The sequence below is a fragment of the Hypanus sabinus genome, chromosome 2 (assembly GCF_030144855.1).
Source record: "Hypanus sabinus isolate sHypSab1 chromosome 2, sHypSab1.hap1, whole genome shotgun sequence".
Classification (NCBI taxonomy): domain Eukaryota; kingdom Metazoa; phylum Chordata; class Chondrichthyes; order Myliobatiformes; family Dasyatidae; genus Hypanus; species Hypanus sabinus.
In genome coordinates this window covers 113,081,983-113,104,867 of record NC_082707.1, presented here as the reverse complement: position 1 = coordinate 113,104,867, position 22,885 = coordinate 113,081,983, and the positions used below count along the sequence as shown (strand labels likewise).

Genomic DNA, 22,885 nt, shown 5'->3' with positions numbered 1-22,885 from the left:
CTGGCTCTCTACTTCCCCAGTATAACTGTACCAGCATGATCTGGCTCTCTACTTCCCCAGTATAACTGTACCAGCACGATCTGGCTCTCTACTTCCCCATTATAACTGTACCAGCACGATCTGGCTCTCTACTTCCCCAGCGTGACTGTACCAGCACGATCTGGCTCTCTACTTCCCCAGTATAACTGTACCAGCACGATCTGGCTCTCTACTTCCCCAGTATAACTGTACCAGCACGATCTGGCTCTCTACTTCCCCAGCGTGACTGTACCAGCACGATCTGTCTCTCTACTTCCCCAGTATAACTGTACCAGCACGATCTGACTCTCTGCTTCCCCAGTATGACAGTACCAGCACGATCTGGCTCTCTACTTCACCAGCGTGATTGTACCAGCACGATCTGGCTCTCTACTTCACCAGCGTGATTGTACCAGCACGATCTGGCTCTCTACTTCACCAGCGTGATTGTACCAGCACGATCTAGCTCTCTAATTCCCCAGCGTGACTGTACCAGCACGATCTGACTCTCTACTTCCCCAGTATAACTGTACCAGCACGATCTGGCTCTCTACTTCCCCAGTGTAACTGTACCAGCACAATCTGTCTCTCTACTTCCCCAGTATAACTGTACCAGCACGATCTGGCTCTCTACTTCCCCAGTATAACTGTACCAGCACGATCTGACTCTCTACTTTCCCAGTATAACTGTACCAGCACGATCTGGCTCTCTACTTCCCCAGTATAACTGTACCAGCACGATCTGTCTCTCTACTTACCCAGTATAACTGTACCAGCACGATCTGGCTCTCTACTTCCCCAGCATAACCGCCTGTAGTGTTGCTTTTTAATTTGCAGATTTTACTAATCCATGGCATTAGAATGGGAGTGTATTTCGTGCTTTTATAAAATGGTGTTTAGAGCTCTCTCAGCATTTGCATGGATTTGTGAAAGAGCTTCTCACTGAATTGCTGGACAAGGCTGGGTTAGCTCTGCTGTGTCATTGTCGTATGTACAGCAGAGTAAGAGATAGACTGCTGGCAGTGCACAAATACAGCTGCTGAAGCCAGCCTGCGTTTGTATCTCACTTGGGATGGAGGTGGTGTGTGTTGTGACTGCCCACTCATATTCGCCAGCCCATTCTGAAGGTCACTTTGTCGCTGCAGACTGGAGCGTTTGTATTCCAGCTTGATGCCTACAGATCATACTGAGTGTTGGTATCTCTGACGGAATCAATGGTTATTATGAACTGAATGGAGTATCTGTGTTAATGACCTATGAAGTAATTATTTTGCTATCCCTGATACTTTATTAGCTGCTTTTGTCTTGCCACTTTACCTTTTGTTGTGCATAGCCGATTTGCTTCGTACTCAGAAAAATAACCCATGCTGTGAACAAAAGACAGATTGGTCTGTTTCAGCTGGGTTATTCCAGTACTGAGACCCCAGGGAGAAAGAGATTTGTCGAGAGCTGATCTGGAGAAGGCGAGAGCAAGCACATCAGCTTGCAAGTGGACAGCACGTCCTGAAATAAATTCATTCTTGTCTGACACAAAGATTTTTTATTTCCCCCTTCTAACATTTTATGGTATGATTTGCGAACAAACTCTCGGAAGAAGCTACATATTTATGAATAAATATTTAATGCTTACAAATGCATGGATCATAGTGGCAAATAGCTGAAGGAATTTAGTGTATGCAAATCCGATATTTATTTTCATTGCATCAATTGGAAAGTTATTGCCTTGAATAGAGGATGATCTTGTACTGACATTTTAACCTATTCTTGAGCAGTAATCTGCACATGGGTTTGGAAAAAGAGCTCCTGCAATCTGCCTGGTGTTCAGTGGTGCTTCTTTTAATAATGACTTACTGTGAATAAAGCCAAACATGTAATGGGTGTGTTTTTGAAAAGAAATCAGCAGAATTTTTTGCCATTTTTTTCTCTTCAAATTGTTGGTGTCATCTTGGCTTCAAATGGGTAGGTGATTCTCCCTCTTCTCCCCCACCCCCAACCCTATCTCCATTCTGCCCCTGTGCATCACAGAATACTTGGCCTCTGCATAAAATACTGGGGCTGTAGTTTTCTCAGTTCCCTTGGACTGTAAACTTCAAGCTGCTGTCCTCCGTTCACTCTCCATTGCTCATGATCTTCTACCAATGGGACAGCACGCCGGTGTAGTGGTTAGCACAACGGCAACCCAGGTTCAATTCCCGCCACTGCCTCTAAGGAGTTTGTATTGTGCTCCGGTTTCCTCCCACAGTACAGAGACGTACCGGTTGATTGTAAATTGTCCCATGATGAGGCTAGGATTAAGTCAGGGGATTGCTGGGTGGCGCGTCTGGAAGAGTCTATTCCGCACTGTATCCTAATAAATAAATAAACTGTAAACGGTAAACCGAAAGGAAGGGTTAAAGATGGCCATTTGGCGAAGTGTAGTGAAATGGTGTTCTGCGGGAATCAGTGATGAGATCACTTTGGTTTGTTCAGGACTTGGAGGTATAATCTGCAGATTTGTTGACCACTCTAAATTGTGTGTGAATGCAATGTATTTAATTTGGAGCAGGAGTGTGGAGATGGGATATTTATATCGATTTCTCAGCCAGTTACAAAAGGATGGGAAGGTGCATTTTTGTGTTTTGAAAAATATAGATGCAAAATTGGGTTCTTTGTTGGGGGAGTGGGGAGAGCAGATCATCTGGAGGGTGACGTGTGCACTGATATTTTGTTAAGGATGACATTGTATGTGTCACTATGTTTAAAAGGGTTGGGGCTAACAGGGAGGATGCTGTGGTTGGCATGGCTGAAGGGCCTGTTTCTGCACTCAAGGGCTCTAAGGCATTGGGGAGAATGGGGCAAGGAGAGAACTCTAGTAGGTTACCCTCTGGTGGAGGAGTGAAGGGGCATTCAGCAAGTTGTTCTGTCTGTGGTTGGTATTTAGCAAGCAATCCTCAGCAGGGAGCAGTAACTGAGGAGTCTGGATCTGCCAGGGGTGATGGGACAACATACAGCCTCAACAGTGGTTCCAAGGGCAATCAACGTGGCAAAAGCCAAGACACTCAAGATAACAGTTTCTCTGCATCTGGGACTTCTCAGGCTTGGGCAAGGCTAATACAAGAACAAAAACTAGAAATTGGAGCGGGCCGTTCATTCTCTCTCCTCTGCTTTAATAAGATTTTAGTTCATCTTTCACTTTGGCATCACTTTCTTGCTCTGCCACCGTGCCCTTGAGATCCAAAACATTATTAGTCTCCATACCGAGTGAGCATTCACAGCCCTTTTGCACAGAGAGTCTTAAAGAATCACCACCCTGTTCTCACCGCAGTTTTCAACGGATAACCCCATAAATGTGGCTCTAGACATCCCAGTCAGCGGAACTGTCATTTCTGCCTCTCCCATTATGAGGTCAGGACACATCTGTGGGAAGAGAACGTCAGTGTTCAGGTCATAGAGCCTGTGTCAGGAAACAAAAGCTGCAGGACTGGTCGATGTGGGTGGGGTCCTGGGGGTGGGGGAAGACGTCCCTGATATAGTGAGACCAGGGTATCATGGGATAAACTGTAAGCAAAGTTACCTGGTTAGCGAGTAAACAGGAACAGTGAGAGAGTGAGAACAAAATGTCGGACTTACAAAATGCAGAACGGAAGAACTTCTGCTCCTTTTTCAATAGGATCACCTCTCATTTAACCAAACCAATTGTTTGCAATCTGGAGTCAGTTAATGGTAGGTGTCCATGGCATGAAAAAGTTTGGGAACCCCTAATCTAACCCATTGGTTCTGGAAGCAGGCCTGAAATCGAGTGGATTGCTACAAATTGTCAATGAGCTGTTTGATTAAACAGCTGAGCCATCTGAAAAGAGTTAAATCACTGACCTAAGGCCCTGTCTGTTTACTCTCTTCTCGTATGACAAGCTTCGTGTTCCAGGCATCCAGCTCATGAATTTTTGCTGCCACTGGCCTTGGACCCTGCGGTGGCCAGCACTTGGTTGCTCAAGAGCCTTTGGACTAGCCCTTGTCCAGCAACCATTTTATGGTTGCAGGAGGAGGAGTGTGCTGGTTGTGCAGGACTGGGTGCACTTCCATAATGAATGAGCACAGTATCAGCTGAGTGGGTGCACCTGCCATAATGAATGAGCACAGTATCAGCTGAGCTTGAGGCTCGGAGCTGTGAGAAATGTCTCATTGTTTTAATGGACGAATGTTTGGTCCTGGCCTTGACCTGAATGGCAACTGTTGGTAGCTGTGTGATGGGGTTGTGGTCACTACACTGCTGGTATATTGCTTCCAGTAAATGTGAGCTTGCAAAGCAGTTAAACTTGTTAATAATAAGCATGAGAAATTCTGCAGATGCTGGAAATACATAGCAACACAGATACAACGCAGGAGGAATTCAACAGGTCAGGTAGCGTCTATGGAAATGAATAAACATGAAGTTTTAGGCCAAGACTCTTCTTCAGAACTACAGAGGAAGAGGGAAAAGGTGACAGAACGGGAAGGAGGACTAACTAGAAAGTGATAGGTGAAGCCAGCTGGGTTGGAAAGGTAAAGGGCTGGAGAAGAAGCAATCTGATATGAGAGGACTGTGGTACTTCGGAGGAGAGGCAAGTGAGGAGAAGAGGTAAGAGGCCATAGTGGGGAATAGAAAAGGGAATGGTGAGGGGTAAAAGCTGAGTCAGACATGGTCGTAGTCAGAGGGCAGCAGATATCACAGAGAGGGAGCGGTGACAGAGGGTCTCGCTGAATTCCTGTCAATGAGAAAATTTAATCTTCAAGTCCTATCCATAGCCTTAGAGTTTGCCTCCCTGTATTTGATTGTCTCACCAGCTCCTGGTGTACCTCACTGGTTGCTGGGTCATTCAGACCTTCTGTCAGCGTGAGTCATACTCCACCTGACATACCAAGATCTGAAAAACCACACCATGAAAGCCATTGCTGAAAGATCTATCCCTTGTCAGTGGAACATAGAACAATACAGCACAGTACAGGCCCTTCCACCCACAATGATGTACTGACCCTTAAACCCTGCCTCCCATATATCCCCCCACCTTAAATTCCTCCACATACCTGTCTAGTAGTCTCTTAAACTTCACTAGTGTATCTGCCTCCACCACTGACTCAGGCATTCCACGCACCAACCGCTCTCTGAGTAAAAAACCTTCCTCTAATATCCCCCTTGAGCTTCCCTCCCCTTAACTTAAAGCCATGTCCTCTTGTACTGAGCAGTGGTGCCCTAGGGAAGAGACGCTGGCTGTCCACTCTATCTATTCCTCTTAATATCTTGTATATTTCTATCATGTCTCCTCTCATCCTCCTTCTCTCCTAAGAGTAAAGCCCTACCTCCCTTAATCTCTGATCATAATGCATACTCTCTAAACCAGGCAGCATCCTGGTAAATCTTCTCTGTACCCTTTCCAATGCTTTCACATCCTTCCTATAGTGAGGCGACCAGAACTGGACACAATACTCTAAGTGTGGCCTAATCAGAGTTTTATAGAGCTGCATCATTATATTGTGACACTTAAACTTTACCCCTTGACTTATGAAAGCTAACACCCCATAAGCTTTCTTAACTACCCTATCTACCTGTGAGGCAACTTTCAGGGATCTGTGGACATGTACCCACAGATCCCTCTGCTCCTCCACGCTACCAAGTATCCTGCCAATTACTTTGTACTCTGCCTTGGAGTTTGTCCTTCCAAAGTGTACCACCTCACACTTCTCCGGGATGAACTCCATCTGCCGCTTCTCAGCCCACTTCTGCATCCTATCAATGTCTCTCTGCAATCTTCAACGATCTTCTACACTATCTACAACACCACCAACCTTTGTGTCATCTGCGAACTTGCCAATCCACCCTTCTACCCCCACATCCAGGTCATTAATAAAAATCACAAAAAGTAGGGGTCCCAGAACCGATCCTTGTGAGACACCACTAGTCACAACCCTCCAATCCGAATGTACTCCCTCCATCATGTCCATCTGCTTTCTGCAGACAAGCCAATTCTGAATCCACCTGGCCAAACTTCCCTGGATCTCATGCCTTCTGACTTTCTGTATAAACCTACCATGTGGAACCTTATCGAACGCATTACTAAAATCCATGTAGATCACATCCACTGCACTACCCTCATCCCTGGTCACTACCCTGGTCACCTCCTCAAAGAACTCTAACAGGCTTGTTAGACACGATTTGCCCTTCACAAAGCCATGCTGACTGACCCTGATCAGACCATGATTCTCTAAATGCCCATAGATCCTATCTTTAAGAGTCTTTTCCAACAGCTCTCCCACCACAGACATAAGGCTCACTGGTCTATAATCACCCGGACTATCCCTACTACCTTTTTTGAACAAGGGGACAACATTCGCCTCCCTCCAATCCTTCAGTACCATTCCTGTGGACAATGAGAACATAAAGATCCTAGCCAGAGGTTCAGCAATCTCTTCCCTCGCCTCGTGGAGCAGCCTGGGGAATATTCCATCAGGCCCCAGGGACTTATCCGTCCTAATATATTTTAACAACTCCAACACCTCCTCTCCCTTAATATCAACATGCTCCAGAACATCAACCTCACTCATATTGTCCTCACCGTCATCAAGTTCCCTCTCATTGGTGAATACCGAAGAGAAGTATTCATTGAGGACCTCGCTCACTTCTACAGCCTCCAGGCACATCTTCCCACTTTTATCTCTAATCGGTCCTACCTTCACTCCTGTCAGCCTTTTGTTCTTCACATAATTGAAGAATGCCTTTGGGTTTTCCTTTACCCTACTTGCCAAGGCCTTCTCATGCCCCCTTCTTGCTCTCCTCAGCCCCTTCTTAAGCTCCTTTCTTGCTACTCTATATTCCTCAATAGACCCATCTGATTCTTGTTTCCTAAACCTCATGTAGGCTGCCTTCTTCCACCTGATTAGATTTTCCACCTCACTTGTCACCCATGGTTCCTTCACCCTAACATTCTTTATCTTCCTCACTGGGACAAATTTATCCCTAAAATCCTGGAAGAAATCCCTAAACATCGACCACGTCCATAGTACATTTCCCTGAAAAAACATCATCCCAATTCACACCCGCAAGTTCTAGCCTTATAGCCTCATAATTTGCCCTTCCCCAATTAAAAATGTTCCTGCCCTCTCTGATTCTATCCTTTTCCATGATAATGCTAAAGGCCAGGGAGCAGTGATCACTGTCCCCCAGATGCTCACCCACTGAGAGATCTATGACCTGACCTGGTTCATTACCTAATACTAGATCTAGTATGGCATTCCCCCTAGTCGGCCTGTCAATATACTGTGACAGGAATCCGTCCTGGACACACTTAACAAACTCTGCCCCATCTAAACCATTGGAATTAATCAGGTGCCAATCAATATTAGGGAAGTTAAAGTTACCCATGATAACTACCCTGTTATTTTTGCACCTTTCCAAAATCTGCCTCCCAATTTGCTCCTCAGTATCTCTGCTACTACCTGGGGGCCTATAGAATATCCCCAGTAGAGTAACTGCTCCCTTCCTGATCCTGACTTCCACCCATACTGACTCAAAAGAGGATCCTGCTACATTACCCACCCTTTCTGTATCTGTAATAGTATCCCTGACCAGTTATGCCACCCCTCCTCCCCTTTCCCCCCCTCTCTCCCTTTTAAAACACTGAAATCCAAGAATATTGAGAATCCATTCCTGCCCTGGTGCCAGCCAAGTCTCCGTAATGGCCACTACATCATAATTCCATGAATGTATCCAAGCTCTCAGTTCATCACCTTTGTTCCTGATGCTTCTGGCATTGAAGTACACACACTTTAGCCCTTCTACCTTACTACCTTTACACCCTTTATTCTGCTTCTCTTTCCACAAAACCTCTTTATATGTTAGATTTGCCTTTACTCCATGCACTATACTTGCATTTCTCGCATGACCTTTATCCTCCTCCACCTCGCTATCTGCTCTAACACTCTGGTTCCCCTCCCCCTGAAAATCTAGTTGAAACCCCCCGGAGAAGCACTAGAAAACCTTCCCACAAGGATGTTAGTCCCCCTCCAACCCAACTCGTCGGAACAGGTCCCACCTTCCCTGGAACAAGGCCCAATTGTCCAGAAACATGAAGCCCTCCCTTCAGCACCAACTCCTTAGCCACGTATTTAGCTGCATTATCTTCCTATTTCTAGCCTCACTAGCATGTGGCACAAGTAGCAATCCTCAGATTGCAACCCTGGAGGTCTTGTTCTTCAACTTCACACCTAACTCCCTGAACTCTCTTTGCATGACCTCCTCCTTCTTTGTTCTGGTATTCTGGATTGATGGTATACATTGTAGGGCACGGAAAACCTGTGCCGAACACTGCCGATAGTGTTCAAGGACACCTTCAATCTCTTACTGCTGCAGTCGGAGATTCCCACCTGCTTTGAAAGGGTGACAGTGCCCAAGAAGAGCAGGGGGAGCTGCCTCGATGACTACCACCCAGTTCAACTCACATCTGCAGTGGTGAAGTGCTTTGACAGGTTGGTCACGGCCAGACTCAATTCCTGCCTAAGCAAGGAACTGGCCTATCGCCACAATAGTCTATAGGAATGCAATCTCACTGGCTCTCTAATCAGCCTGGAATCACCCGGACAATAGCAGCACCTGTGTCAGGCTGCTGTTTATTGATCACAGCTCAGTGTTCAACTCAATCATACCCTCAGTTCTAATCAACAAGCTCCAAAACCTGGGCCTCTGCAAATGGATCCTTGAATTCTTTGTGGATCAGAAAGAACATTTCCTCGTTGACAATCAACACCGGTGCACCACAAGAATGTGTGCTTAGCTTACATCTCTGCTCTACTCTCCACCCGTGACTAAGGCTCGGCACAACTCAAAAGCTATCTATAAATTTGCTGATGCCACAAGTATTGTTGATGAGGAAGCGTACAGGAGTGAGATAGGTCAACTGGTTGAATGGGGTCGCGACAACAACCTTGCAGTCAACATCAGTAGGACCGAGGAATTGATTGTGGATTCAGGAAGGAGAAGTTGAGGAAACACACAATAGTTCTTATTGAGGGATCAGTGGTGGAAAGGTTGAGCATTTTCAAGTTCCTGGGAGTCAACATCTCAGAAGATCGATCTTGGGCCCACACGTAGATACATGACAGCAGCTATATTTCATAAGGAGTTTGAGGAGACTTGGTATGTCATCTAAAACTCTCATAAATTTCTACAGTTGTACCGTGGAGAGCAATCTAACTGGTTGCTTCACTGTCTGGAATGGAGGGGCCCCTGCACAAGATCAGAAAAAGCTGTGGAAAGTTACAAACTTTGCTGGCATCACGGACACCTTCAAAAGGTGGTGCCTCGAGAAGGCAGCATCCAATCTTAGGGACCCCGTCACTCAGGACATATCGTCGTCTGAACCCTTAGTGCCTGGATGGTACATGGGGCCTCACCCAGGACATATACACTCTTTTTATTGTTACAGTCAAGGAAAGTACAGGAAAGGAGCCTGAAGACACACCCTCAACAACTATTCAATGTCCATTCAGAAATTGGATGGCGGAGGGGGAAGAAGCTGTTCCTGAATCACTGAGTGTGTGCCTTCAGGCTCCTGTACCTCCTTCCTGACAGTAACAATGAGAAGAAGGTATGTCCTGGGTGGTGGGGGGGGGGGGGTCCTTAATAATGGACACCGCCTTTTTGAGGCACCACTCCTTGGTGGTGTCTTGGGTACTACTGAGGCTGGTACCCATGATGGAGCTGACTAATTTTACCACTCTCTGCAGCTTACCTTAATCCTGTGCTGTACCCCTCCACCCCCGCCCCCCCACCATACCAGACGGTGATGCAGCCAGTCAGAATGCTCTCCACAGTACATCTGTAGAAGTTTTTGAGTACTTTGGGTGCCAAACCAAATCTCCTCAAACTCCTAATGAAATATAGACACTGTCTTACCTTCTTTATGGCTGCATCAACATGTTGCATCCAGGTTAGATCCTCGGATATTGACACCCAGCAACTTGAAATCGCTCACTGAAGCTGCTGTCATGTATCCCTCACTTCTGATCTCTCTCAGGATTGGTGTGTGTCCCTTCACCTTACCCTTCCTGAAGTCCACAATCAGCTCTTTGGTCTTACTGATGTTAAATGCAAGGTTGTTGCTGTGACGTAACTCAACTAGCTGGTATACCTTGCTCCTGTACACCCTCTTGTCACCGTCTGAGATTCTGTCAACAATGGTTGTATCATCAATAAATTTATAGATGACATTTGAGCTATTCCTTGCCATGCATTCGTGGGTGTAGAGAGAGTGAAGCAGTGGGCTAGGCACATGTTTCTGAGGAACACCGGTGTTGATTGTCAGTGAGGTGGAGATGTTATTTCTAATCCACACTGATTGTGGTCTTCCGGTTAGGAAATGATGCACCATCAGTAACTCTCGGAGACATGAGATGAGAGATGGGCTTTTATTAGCTGGAAGAGAAAGCACTATCAACAGCAAGAGACCATCACACAACATCCTGGAGACTGAGGGAGGAGCAGTGCCTCCAATCGCCTTTATACAGGGGTCTGTGGGGGGAGCCACAGGAGCAGTCAGCGGGGGGGGGGGGGGGGGGGGGCGTGTCCAGACAGGTATATGTAGTTCATTCACCACAGGAAGTTGAGGATCTAGTGGCAGAGGGAGGTATAGAGGCCCAGGACTGTAGCAATGATGGTGTTAAACGCTGAGCTATAGGCAATGAACAGCATTGTAACATACCTGTAAGTATTTGTTTTGTCCAGGTGATCCAAAGGATCCAAAGCTGTGTGGAGAGCCAATGAGATTGCATCTGTGTAGACCTGTTGTGGTAGATTACAATGGGCTCAGATCCTTGCTGAGGCAGAGGTTAATTCTAGCCATGACCAGCAGTTGTAGTCATTACGGCAGCTCACACTGCTCTTCTTGGGCACTGGTATAACTGCTGCTCTTTTGAAGCAGGTGGAACATCCGACCATAGCAGTGAGAGGTGTCAAATGCCCTTGAAGGCTCCTGCCATTTGGTTGGTTGGTTGGTTTTCAGAGCCTTGCCAGGTACTGCACCTGGGCATGCTGCCTTGTGACGGTTCCCCCTCCAGAATGACAGCCTGACGTCAATATCTGAGACAAAGTCACTGGGTGCTGCAGGGATCCTCATAGCTGTCGTTTTATTCTCCCTTTCCAAGCCAGCATAAAAATGTACAAATGAAGACGAATACTGAGAAAGTACTGTAATTTATAAAAAGAGTCCTTGAAATTGAGTCTGTCGGTCGTCACATCAGTTTGGAGTTGTAGTCAGTGAAATTATCCATGCTGGTTCAGAAGCCTGATAGTTGTAGAGTAATAACTCTTCCTGAACCTGGTAGTGTGAGACCCAAAACTTCCCCATTCCATGCCCAATGGTAGTGGCGAGAAGTGATTCCACAACCTGTAGAAATGTCTTTGTTTTTCCCGGGGTCCCTGAAAGTTTCAGTGACTGTAACTGTCCAACAGGCTCTGAGAAAGATGTACACTAGCTAGAGAAGGATACTCCTTGAATAATTATACCTGTCCCAACTGTTTTGCTTCTGAAATGAGAAGGCTGAGGGGTGACATGTCGGAGCTCTTAAGGTAATGAATGGGAGGTAGTGAAATGGTTTCCATTTGCAGAAGAGCCTGGAGCTGGAGCGAATAAATTCAAGCAGGTAATTCAGCTGAACTGTCATTCTCCAGTGAATGCTTAGTTTAAAATTGTAGTCAAAACCAAGTTTATTGTCTTACACACACGCACAGTGTTGTGAAGAGAGATATATATATAGTTAAGGTGTCTAAGACTTTTACTATAAGCTGTTTTTATACCATTTCCTGTGTGGGTTAATTTTGATTTGATTTGAAGCACATGGTGGAAAGGCATCCATTGTATCTCTATTTGCCCTTCAGGTTTTGTTCAGTTTTGAGAAGTGGACTCGATAAACTGAATAACCTAATTCTAATCACAAGTCTTAGGGTCTTACAATGTCCGTATCCCTCCGTTCTGTGCACAGTTATGTGTCTAAATGCAAACACTTAAATGCTTCTATTAAATTTGCTCGCATATCCACCCTGACACCTGGCAGTGCATTCTGGGCACGTACAACTCTCTGTATAAAAAAAAAGCTTGCCCCACATCTCTTTTGAACTTGCTCTTCTCACCTCAAATGCATGCTCTCTAATGTTCAGCATTTTGGCCCCAGGAGAAAGATACTGACTGTCTACTCTTATCAATATCTCTCATGACCTGTTAGATTTCTGTTAGGTTTCCCCTCAGCCTTCACTGTTCCAAGTGTGTCTAACGTCTCCTTATAGTACATCTCTCTAATCCAGGAAGTAAACCACTTTTGCACCCTTTCTAAATCTTTCACGTTCTTCCTATAATGAGCAACAGAAATGTAATACTAAAGATGTGGCCAAACCACAGTTTTGTAAAGCTCCAACATAACTTCCTGACCCTTGAACTTGATTAATAGAGGCAAGCAGGTATCTTCTTTGTGACCTTATCAACCTGTACAGCCACACTCAAGGAGCTATGAACTTGGATGCCTCAATCACTCTGTCCATTAATACTGTTAAGGATATTTCATCTGAGCTTCAAAGCTTGAAGTACCATCCACAAAAATCCTCCTAGCCTTGACCTTCTCTGCATACCAATCTCTAGTTAGGGCCTTGGAAGTATAACTGTCTCTCAGATCCATGTCAGTTTTCCTCAGAATTCCATCTTTGAAACCCTCATGGGAATATATTTGTGTTCCTTTTACAGAAGGAGAGATCACCCTAAAAAGAGATGGTGTGTCAGCTGAAGGAACCACTTTGGAAGCCCTGCTACGTGGGGAAGCACTGGAAAAAAGAAATGATTCTAAAGAAGATGAAACTCTCAACGAAATTCAGGTCAGTCACTTTTATCCAGTCAGAGAGTTGGTCCGCATGGCATTGTTCACCTTCTGATCCATTATGCTAAGGGTTATGTGTTATGTGCCCCCAGATTACACTGGAGTTTCAGTCCTTTCAATTACCTGCAACCCAATTTGCTAGTTATGAACAGAAACCTGAAGTCCCATGCCACCAGGTTCAAGAACAGCCACTTCCCTTCAACCTGTTAAGTTCTTGAATCAACTGGCACAACTCTAGAATTAACTCTCGTCACTAGAGTTTAGCAGCACGATGAGCACTAAAATAGGCTTTATTTTCTGTCCTAATTGTGTTCTTCCATGTAAAAGTTTAATTTGGTTAATTTATGTTTTTCTTGTGAATGCTGCTTATCTGACGTTGTGCCTGTGACGCTGTTACAAGTAAGTTCTTCATTACACTTGTGCATACGTGTACTTGTACACAGGTCAATGAACTCAACTTGGACTTCGAATTGAGTTACCACACGACAGAAGGTGACTGCAGCCCTGCAGCAGCCAGCAAATCTGTCCCACTGCTCTCCCAGACACTCTTTCATATGTACGAGCTATACATAAGTTAAGTGTTCATAAGCTGGGGGTAGACCTGTAGTTATCGGGATTATTACATTTGGCAGACTTTTTATTATCAATCCACTTACCAGGAATATTAATTCAAGAGCTAAAATTTTTCTGACATTGGAAATATGAAATATAAAAAGGAGCTCTTGGAGGTTGGTACCATTTGTGGAGGAATATGCACAGTTAACATTTCAAATCCATGGGCTTTTCATCAAATTGATTCTGATGAGACACCGCTGAATAGAAATATTGACTCTGTTTCTCTCTCTACGAATGCTGCTTGTCCTGCTGAGTGTTGCCAACAACTGTTTCTAATTTACAATAACTTTTGGAGTGGATTAAAAACAGAAAATGGTGGAAACTTTTCAGCAGATCAGGCAGCATCAGTGTTAATGTTAACTGTGTGTTTCTTTCCACAGACACTGCCTGACCTGCTGAATGTTTCCAGCATTATATATTCTTATTTCCAATTTCTGGCATCTGCAGTTTTTTATTTTCTTTATTAATGTTTTTTTCATTTGTATTGTTTCATTATTTTTTTTCCAATTGGAAGGATTATTTCGTTAGCTTTCCAGTCACTTTCAACTGAGAATGTGAGCAGTCAATTCCGTACATTGATCAGTGCTTTCTTTGCCACTGCCAAGCTGGACCATGCAGACAAAATTTCTCTGTTCCCCGTTATCCAGGAACCGTGTGAGGCAAGTCTGTCAATCCAAAAAAAAACCCTCATTGCCACCTGATTGGCATTAACATCCTTGTTAGTTTCCGTATAGGAACACAACTCATCTAAGCTGTTGAGTTTCTTTGGCATGACCTCCACTACCAGATGTAAGGTGTTAATGTGAAGTCCCTCTCCAACTTTCAGATCTTTGTGCAGATGCCATCTGTTCCTGCAGTCATGCTTTTCATTTGACAAATGGCCGTATTGATTTATCAAATAAAGTTGTCATGTGCACAACTACAGTGAGATTCAAGTACAATGGAAAACTTGCTTACAGTAGCATCACAGGTAGGTAGGTTCAGACAACACAAAGTTTAACTTATACATGATAAAGAAAAAGGTTTGGAAAACAAGACATTAGTACAAGAAAAACGCAACTAGATACAGGTTTACGGTATTTACGAGAGAGTGGTTCATTGTTTCATTGCTGAGGTAGGTTTAGGGTTGTGTCGGTCAGTTCAAGAACCTGATGCTTGTTGGAAAGTACCTGTTCTGGAACCTGGTATGTGGGACTTGAGGCTTCTGTGTCTCCTGTCTGATGGTAGCAGCAAGAAAGGAGCATTAGCCTGATGGTGGGAAACCTTGATGAGGGGTGCTGCCTTTTTCAGGCAATAGTTCCTGTAGATGCTGTCAGATGCTGTGCAGCCTCTTGCATTCCTGTGCAACGGCCAGGATACTTTCAACAGCGTACTTGTGCAAGTTGGAGATCTTTCGGTCTGGCTCAACAGCGAAGGTGGTCTGGATAACTCATTAGGAAATGGAGCTGAGGACACCATGGCCTAGATGTGGTCGTGGTGTGTGTGCTCCTTTCAGCGTTTCTTTATGCACCTGTGTCCTTGAGAAGTTGTTTTTGGCTATCAGTGGCATAGGTAGGCCTTTGGACGTACATGACTTGGCAATATGCGAGAGTCCACATACAGCGTGCCATAGTTATCAATAGGCTGCCGGGCTTCCTGACCTCTTTTCTCCTACTCACTGTCCTTGAGCTCATAGTTTTCTGTTGAAGCATGATCTTTGAGACATGGTGAAGTGTCCACTCTAGGAAGGCCCAATGTTCATGTTTAATTACTTCTTGGATCTCCAGATCATTTTCATCCAACCAGACCTGGTGTTTGTTAGTGGAGATGCTAAGCCTGTTCACAGGTGCTAACAGATGGACTCCAGGGCTGATCTGACACTGTGCAGCTCCCAGCTGAATGTTCAACAGTGAGGCATTATCTGAGGGCAGCTATCCTTGTGGGGTCCTTGAGAGCTTCAACATTAGTTTTCTTGTTTCTGTATTTATTTTCAAAATGTTAATTTATTCATAAACTTCACAAATGCATAATGCACAAATATAATTCTCCCTCTCATTAAGAGGAGCATCATTCCATGTTTATGTATATTCAAAGTGACATCAACTTTCCTTCATCTATGTTCCTGTGAGTGATGGTCAGAGAGGCTTGTGTACTGGGTGCAAATCCTCATGCTGGAGGAACCCAGCAGATCTACAGAGTCTATAAAGGCTGAGGCTCTTGAACCTGATGGCATCAACTTTGATTTCTTTAACTTCTGATACCTATACCCCTATGTTTTCCTCCCCCTCCCATTGTTTTCCCATATTCCTGTGGCCCCCTTCCCTCCCATCCCCTCATTATCCCTCTCTGGTTCCCCATTTCCCTCCCTTAATTCCATTGTTTATTGTTCTCTCCTCCTCCTTTGTCCCTTTATCACTTCTTAGCTTCTCACATCATTACCTTTATCTCCCCTCCCCCTTCCACCTATCTTCCCCCCTTCACCTGGACTCACCTATTAACTGCTAGATTGTGTCCCTCCTCTCCCCCCACCTTCTTATTCTGGCTTCTGCCCCTTCCTTTCCAGTCCCGATGAAGGGTTTGGCCTGCAACGTCAATTGTTCATTTTCTCGTAGATACAGCCTGACCTGCTGACATTTGGTGTGTTGCTGAAGGTGTCCAGCCCTCGCAGCCTTTCTTGTGCCTCAGTGTGGGTGGTGTGATGGCTTCTGTGGTGGATGCGGCAGGCCTCAGTGCGTGTTCCACCATATTGGCCTGTGCCAGGAGGCACTGTTCTGAAGTCCACCTAAGTTCAGAAAACCAAAGAATGCTTTTCACCATTTTGGTGATCTTCCAGCACCATTTGGAGTTTGCCTCAGTGTGCAGCCTTGGAGCAAGCTGCCAGTACCATGTTTTGGATACACATGGATAAAGACTACTGTATCCCTTTCCAGAAGAAGGTAAATAATAGTCTCCCTAACCAATGTTCTCTCTAAGGTACCCTAACCACCTCCACCCAAGGGCAAAATGATGGGGTAAGGGGCCCTTACCTCCACCAACTAAGCGAGGTTTTGGAACTGGTGCTTGTTTTAAAGTTGTGGCAGTGAAGCTTTAACAAAATAGCTTTGACAATCTACTTGGGAAGCCAAGCCACAGAGACCAGGGTCTCCCTGCAGAGCATCAAAGACTTTCTGTGCAGACAACTGTTTGATTGACTGTGGTCAAGATGTCCTCCTGGACAAGATTTTTGTGGTGGAATCTCATAGTACGACTACATGGAACCTTTCTCTGCAATAAGATGGGCAGACCCATGCCTTCCAATATCATGCCCACGGCTCTCAGCAGACAGTAACATTTGATGCTTGCATATGCCTAATCTAGGGTCAATGCATTGCTTGATGTGACACAGTAGCCATCATGATGGGTTTATGCTTCCTCCCCCTTTCTCTGGAGGTGCGTACTCTTTGTGAGTAGGCTCACTTTAGGACTCCAGCTGATGCAATCCAGGATAGGGTGTGTACAGTAACAGGGAGAACACCTCACACCAGCAGCATTCCTGTTCTTTTCATTGTAAAGACCACTTCATTCATGAAATGAGCATCTATGCAATGTGGACGTGGCATATTCTTCACCTACCTTATGAAACGCACCTGACATGGCCTGGTATGGAAACTCCAATGCATTGGAATGCACCAGAGAGTGGTGGACTCAAAATCAAAGGTGAGTTTGTTGTTGTATGCACAAGTGCAATGAAAATCTTATTTACTTCAGTATCACAGGCACAGTATCAGATAGACAACATTCACATGAACTCATTTTTCACAAGGAAGAGCACAACTAGAACAAAAACAGGACACAATCCATTTTAGTGCAAGTGATCACAGTGTTGCCAAACTGTAGTGATTAGGGTTGTATCGGTTGGTTCAAGAACTCAAAGGTTGAAGTGAAGTAGCTGTTCTTGAACCTGATAGTGTGGGACGTCAGGCTTCTGTACCTCCTGCCCGATGATAGGTGCAAGAAGATGGTCTGGTGGGGATTTCTGATAACAGATGTTGGCTTCCTGAGGCGATACCACATGTACAGTGGTGGGAAGGGGTGTGCTCATGATGTATAAGGCAGAGTCCGCTCTCCTCTCCTGCCTTGTACAGTTCTGCGCATTTGAGATGCCGTACCAGACCAGTCAGGACACTTTGAAGAGTGTAGCTGTAGAAATTTGTTAGTGTGTTCAATAATAAGCTGAAGCTTCTTAATGTTCTAAGGAAGTAAGGATTTCGGTGTTCCTTCCTTGTGATTGCACCTGTATGCTGGCTCCAGGACAGATAATCTGAGATGTAAACACCCGGGAACTCTCTCCTGACAACATAGTCTGTCACCCTCCATCCCCGTTCTGAAGTTAACAATCAACTCCTCAGATTTACGAATGTTCAGTGAGAGTTTGCTGCGTCCCCACTCACTCAGTGTGCTGTCTCACTCTGACAAGCTGACTCATTGCCATCTATAACTTGTCCAGTGACAGCTGTGTCAAATGGGCAAATTTGTATATGGCATTGGACCTTTGGTTTTCTGAACATACCTGGACTTTCAGAGACAGGATTTGTCCAAGACAGAACAGAGCCAACTGGTGCTTTTGGGGGTGGTGGAACACTGAAGCTGTATGTACACACAACATACCATCCTGTGTCTCAGATACTGTGGCCCTGACTAAAGAGTCCCCTATCTCTCCACACTTTGACCAACCTTGCTGTACAACAGGGTGTTAAATCAGCAGCTGCTGCTGTTGCAGTTCCTCAAGAGACCATCAGTATTGAAATGTTATGTAGAAGGGAGTAACTACGGAGGAGCTCCTGCACTACCTGCATGCACCTTCTGGTGCTCATCTCGATGGCTGGCTGAACCTCTGGCACAGCTGCCATCTCTGAAACTCCTGTCTATGATGCTTCGTGCCTCCTGTATGCTCTTCAGTAAGTCCAGCTGCTGCTCCAGCCAAGCCATGTGGTCTGAGAGAAGCAGACTTTCTGCAGAGTCATCAGGGGAACTGAACCTCTTCCTGATCCCCCTCATCTTGCATGCCACTCCTCTCCACTGACTGCCATTACTAGCAACTGGGTTAAGAAGAGAAGCATTCTTGCTGAAACCTTCCTCGTCAAGACCTCTACACCTTCACATAAGGTATCAGAATTTACTCGCATTTGGAAAAGCATGATACTATCAAGGAAAATCAGCAAGGTTTTGTGTGGAGAATGTCCTACCCATACTCTCAGTTGCCTGCGTGTGGTTGCAGATTCCAGCATCTACAGCAGGGGCTCCCAACCTTTTTATGTCAATGGACTCTACCGTTAACCGATGGGGTCCATAGACCCCAGGTTGGGAACCCTGGTTTACAGTCTCTTGTGTCTCCACCGAACTGTTCTGATTTCAGTGTAAACAAGCTAAACGTTTCATAGTCGACCCAGGATAGCACTATATTTCAAGCTGGCCAGGGAGGAGTTGTGTCTGTGCGTGGTGGGCCTGGAATTCTGTGTGGAATGCCTCACCATCATCACTGCTCCCATCCGGAACAAGCAAGGCTCTTCCCCTGGATCCTCTCCCTGGTTCCCACACTCGCTCTTGCCTATGGCTGTGCACCTCCTTATGAGCTCCTGTTGACGCACTGCCCCATTCACCTGCAGCTAGTTACGCAGTTCTCCCTATTTTACTGCTAGCCACAGTGGAGGCCTGGTAACTCCCTTCCTCATGCAGATCATGATGTTGTTGCCTCCCACACTGAACCTCAGCAAAGGATGAATGGGCTCGAGAGGGGTCATATCTCTTGGTGTCATTTCTGACCTATTGACATTTCAATAGCAAATGGATGAGTTTCACCTCAAACAAAAAACTTTGATGTTTATATTCTCAAAATGTAAGCGATTTGACCCAGATAAGAGAATCGGTCATGACAGACTTCCTGCATATTGCCTTGTCTAGTGTGATCACATCAATGAACTGTTCCCTAGAGCCTTTGGCAGCAGCAGACACCGTGATCAACCAGGAAATATTAAATGTGAGGCGCCCTTTTAGTTGGAACAAGCCAAGGTTTGATATTAGCAACCATGTCTGCTGAAGGTTCAATTGTGTGGGGTTCTGGTTGCCCCCATTAAAAGAAATGTGTGGAGGCTTTAGAAAGGTTTCGGAAGAGGTTTTCTAGGATGCTGCCTGGATTAGAGGATACATGCTAGAAATGGACAGACTTGGAGCAGCAGGGGCTGAAGGGAGACCTGAAAAGAAATTTCTTAAATTGATGTCAGGCTCTTTTCCCAGGGCAGAAGTGTCACGTACTAGAGGCCATGCCTTCAAGGTGAGAGGGTAATATTTAAAAGAGATTTATTTTACACAGGAAGTAGAGGGTGTCTGCAATGGGTTCCTGGGGCCAGTAATGGAAGGTTGCACACTAAGAGGTATTTAGATAGACACAATGATACTCAGGGAATGGACGGATAGGGATCATGTACGGGCAGAGAAGAGTCTTGGTTTAATTCTGCATCATGTTTGGTGTAAATATTGTGGGCTGAAGGGCCTGTTCCTGTGTTGCATTCTCTATTGTGTTCTACACATGGTGGTCACTTTATTCCATACCACTGGTACCTAATAAACCAGCCTCTGAGTGTACTGTATGTTCTCAGCCTTCTGCGGCTGTAGCCCATCCACTTCAGTGCTCAGTGATGCTCTTCTTGTCATGCCTGGTAAGTTACTGTTACTTGAAACAGTCTCCACTGACCTCTCCCATTTCCAAGGCGTTTTCACCCACGTAATTCACTCCCTGGATGTTTTTCGTTTTTTGCACCATTCTCTATCTCTACACTAGAGCAAGGTTTTCCAACCTGGGGTCCATGGACCCCTTGGTGAATGCTGGGGGGGTCCATGGCATAAAAAAAGGGCAGGGAACCCCTGCTCTAGATACTGTTGTGTGTGCAAATCTCAGGAGATCAGCAGTTTCTGAGATACTCAAATCACCCCGTTTGCCGCCAACAATCATTCCACAGTCAAAGTCACTTAGATCAACTTTCTTCCCCATTATGAGGTTTGTTCTGAACCTCTTGACCATGTCTGCAAGATTTTATGCATTGAGTTACTGCCACATGATTGGCTGATTATATTTGCATTAATGAGCAGGTGATGTACCTAATAAAATGGCCACCATGTGTGCGTTGTTCTGTTGCAGTGAATAGTAAATATGCATAGTTGCAGAGATGAGGAAGCTTCAGCAGTTGATCTGTTTGGGGGGTGGGGGGGATGCAAGACCAGGGTCCTCACAGTTTTAAAGTAAGTTTTAACCCTTCATCGTCCTTCCTTAATGATAGATAGTGTGATATTGAAAGTGAAGTAGACAGACAGATGAAAATAATTGCAGTAATGCAGTGGGATGGAGGTGTTTCAAATAGTTATCTATATTTTCTGTTGGCTGCAGAGAGTTTTAAGCAACGAGGAGAACGTGGAAGACCTGGAGGAGGAGGATGTGGAAGATGAAGTGCCAAAACGCAAAAACAAACCCCGAGGACGGGTAAGTACAGTGCAGAAAATGAAATACGACAAACAGATCATTCTTAAATTCAGAAAAATGTTCCGTCTTTTCCTGTAAAATTACTCGATAAAGTTGCAAAATAAGATGAGTGTCGTATATAGTGCAAGTTTTTACTTAAATAATTAAGTTTTATACATACTTGTCTTGGTCATAGAGTCATAGAGAGCTATAGCACAGAAATAGGACCTTTGGCTCATCCAGTCCAAATCAATTTGTTATTCTGCCTGTTCCCATCAACCTACATCTGGACCATAGCCCTCTATACCCCTTGAATCCACATACCACCGAACCTCTGTTAAATGTTGCAGTTGAACCCTCACCAACCACCTCTGCTGATAGCTCATTTCACACCCTCACCATCCTCTGAAATTACCCCTCAGCCTCCCCTTAAATATTTCACCTTTCACTCTAAGCCTATGACCTCTGGTTCTATTCTCACCGAACCCAAAGGGAAAATACCTGTCTGTATGTACCCTTTCTCTAATTCCCCACCTACAATTTTGAACACCTCTGTATGTTCTCCCTTCTTCCTCCTGTGCTCCAGGGAATAAAGTCCTAATCTATTCAACTGTTCCCCATAACTCAGGCCCTCCAGTCCTGGCAACATCTTGTAAGCTTTCTCTGCATTCTTTCAAGCTTGCTGATATCTTTCCTGCAGATAGGTAATCAGAACTGCACACAATGGCCTCACCAACATCTCATTCAAGCTCAACATAACATCCTGTACTCAGTGCTCTGATTTACGAAGGCCAGTGGCCAATAGTTTTCTTATTATGTCAGAATGTATTATCTTAGAAGCGCTGCTTGATTTGCGAAATATTTATAATAGAGTAACCGAAAACTCCTGGAATGGGAGCTTCCATTTTGCATGAGCTCTTGCAAAAGAGAGGAGAGATACACACTTCTAAATATTCTTAACTTATATTCTGCTTGAAATAAAGATAGAAGTGCTGCTACTCCTTGCTCCTTTAGTGAAGGTGCCACCCAAAAAAGAAACTTTTTCCTAGAAAATAAAAATAATGCAGATGCTGAAAATCTAATCTAAAAGCAGAAGGGTCAGCAGGTCAGTCAGTGACTGTGGGGGAAGAAAAACAGCTAATGTTTCAGACTGAAGTTCCATTTTCAGAATTGAGAGGAAACCAGTTTGGTTTAAAGCTTCAAAGAGGTTGAAGGAGGACACAGGAATATTTCTGATAGGCCGAGGCTCTTGTTGATAAACAAGGTCATGTGGTCAATGGGTTAATAGAGAATCGGAACAAATGAACAAGGCCAGCAGGGAGTGAGAACACAAAAGGGGTGGGATGAAAACATATTGGTATCACAATGCTTTACAATACCAACAACATGGGTTCAATTCCAGCTGCTGACTGTAAGGGGTTCGTATGTGGGTTTTCTCTGGGGACTCTGGTTTCCTCCCACAGTCCAAACACATACAGGTTGGTAGGTTAATTGGTCATTGTAAGCTGTCCTGTGATTAAATCAGGCATTGCTGGATGGTGAGGCTCATAAGGCCAGAAAGGCCTGTTTCTTGCTGTATTTTCCACTATTGGAAACATCCTTTCCACATCCACATTGTCTAGGTATATTCATTAGGTTTCAATGAGATCCCCTCATTCTTCCAAACTCCAGTGAGTACAGGCTCAGACCTAACAAACACTCCTCACATGTTAACCCTTTCATTCCCAGAATCATCCTTGTGAACCTCCTCTGGACCCTCTCCAATGCCAGCACATCTTTTCTTACATAAAGGGCCTAAAACTGCTCACAATACTCCGTGTGGTCTGATCAATGCCTTATAAACCTCAACATTACTTCCTTGCTCTTGTATTCAAATACTCTTGAAATGAATGCTAATATTGCACCTGCCTT

General features: G+C 45.0%; 1 protein-coding gene across 8 annotated transcripts in view; it reads left to right on the top strand.

The window, feature by feature from the left end:
* LOC132382365 (zinc finger protein DPF3-like) overlaps positions 1 to 22,885 on the top strand; it is a 207,308-nt gene that overhangs the window by 104,031 nt on the left and 80,392 nt on the right. For all 8 annotated transcript variants that reach the window (XR_009508304.1, XR_009508303.1, XR_009508302.1 and 5 more), the window contains 2 exons: positions 12,759 to 12,886; positions 20,903 to 20,995. Coding sequence is in view for 5 of the 8 variants with exons in the window: in XM_059952514.1 (XP_059808497.1) it covers positions 12,759 to 12,886; positions 20,903 to 20,995 (221 nt within the window). In the remaining 3 variants the exon portion in view is untranslated. The remainder of the gene's footprint in view (positions 1 to 12,758; positions 12,887 to 20,902; positions 20,996 to 22,885) is intronic.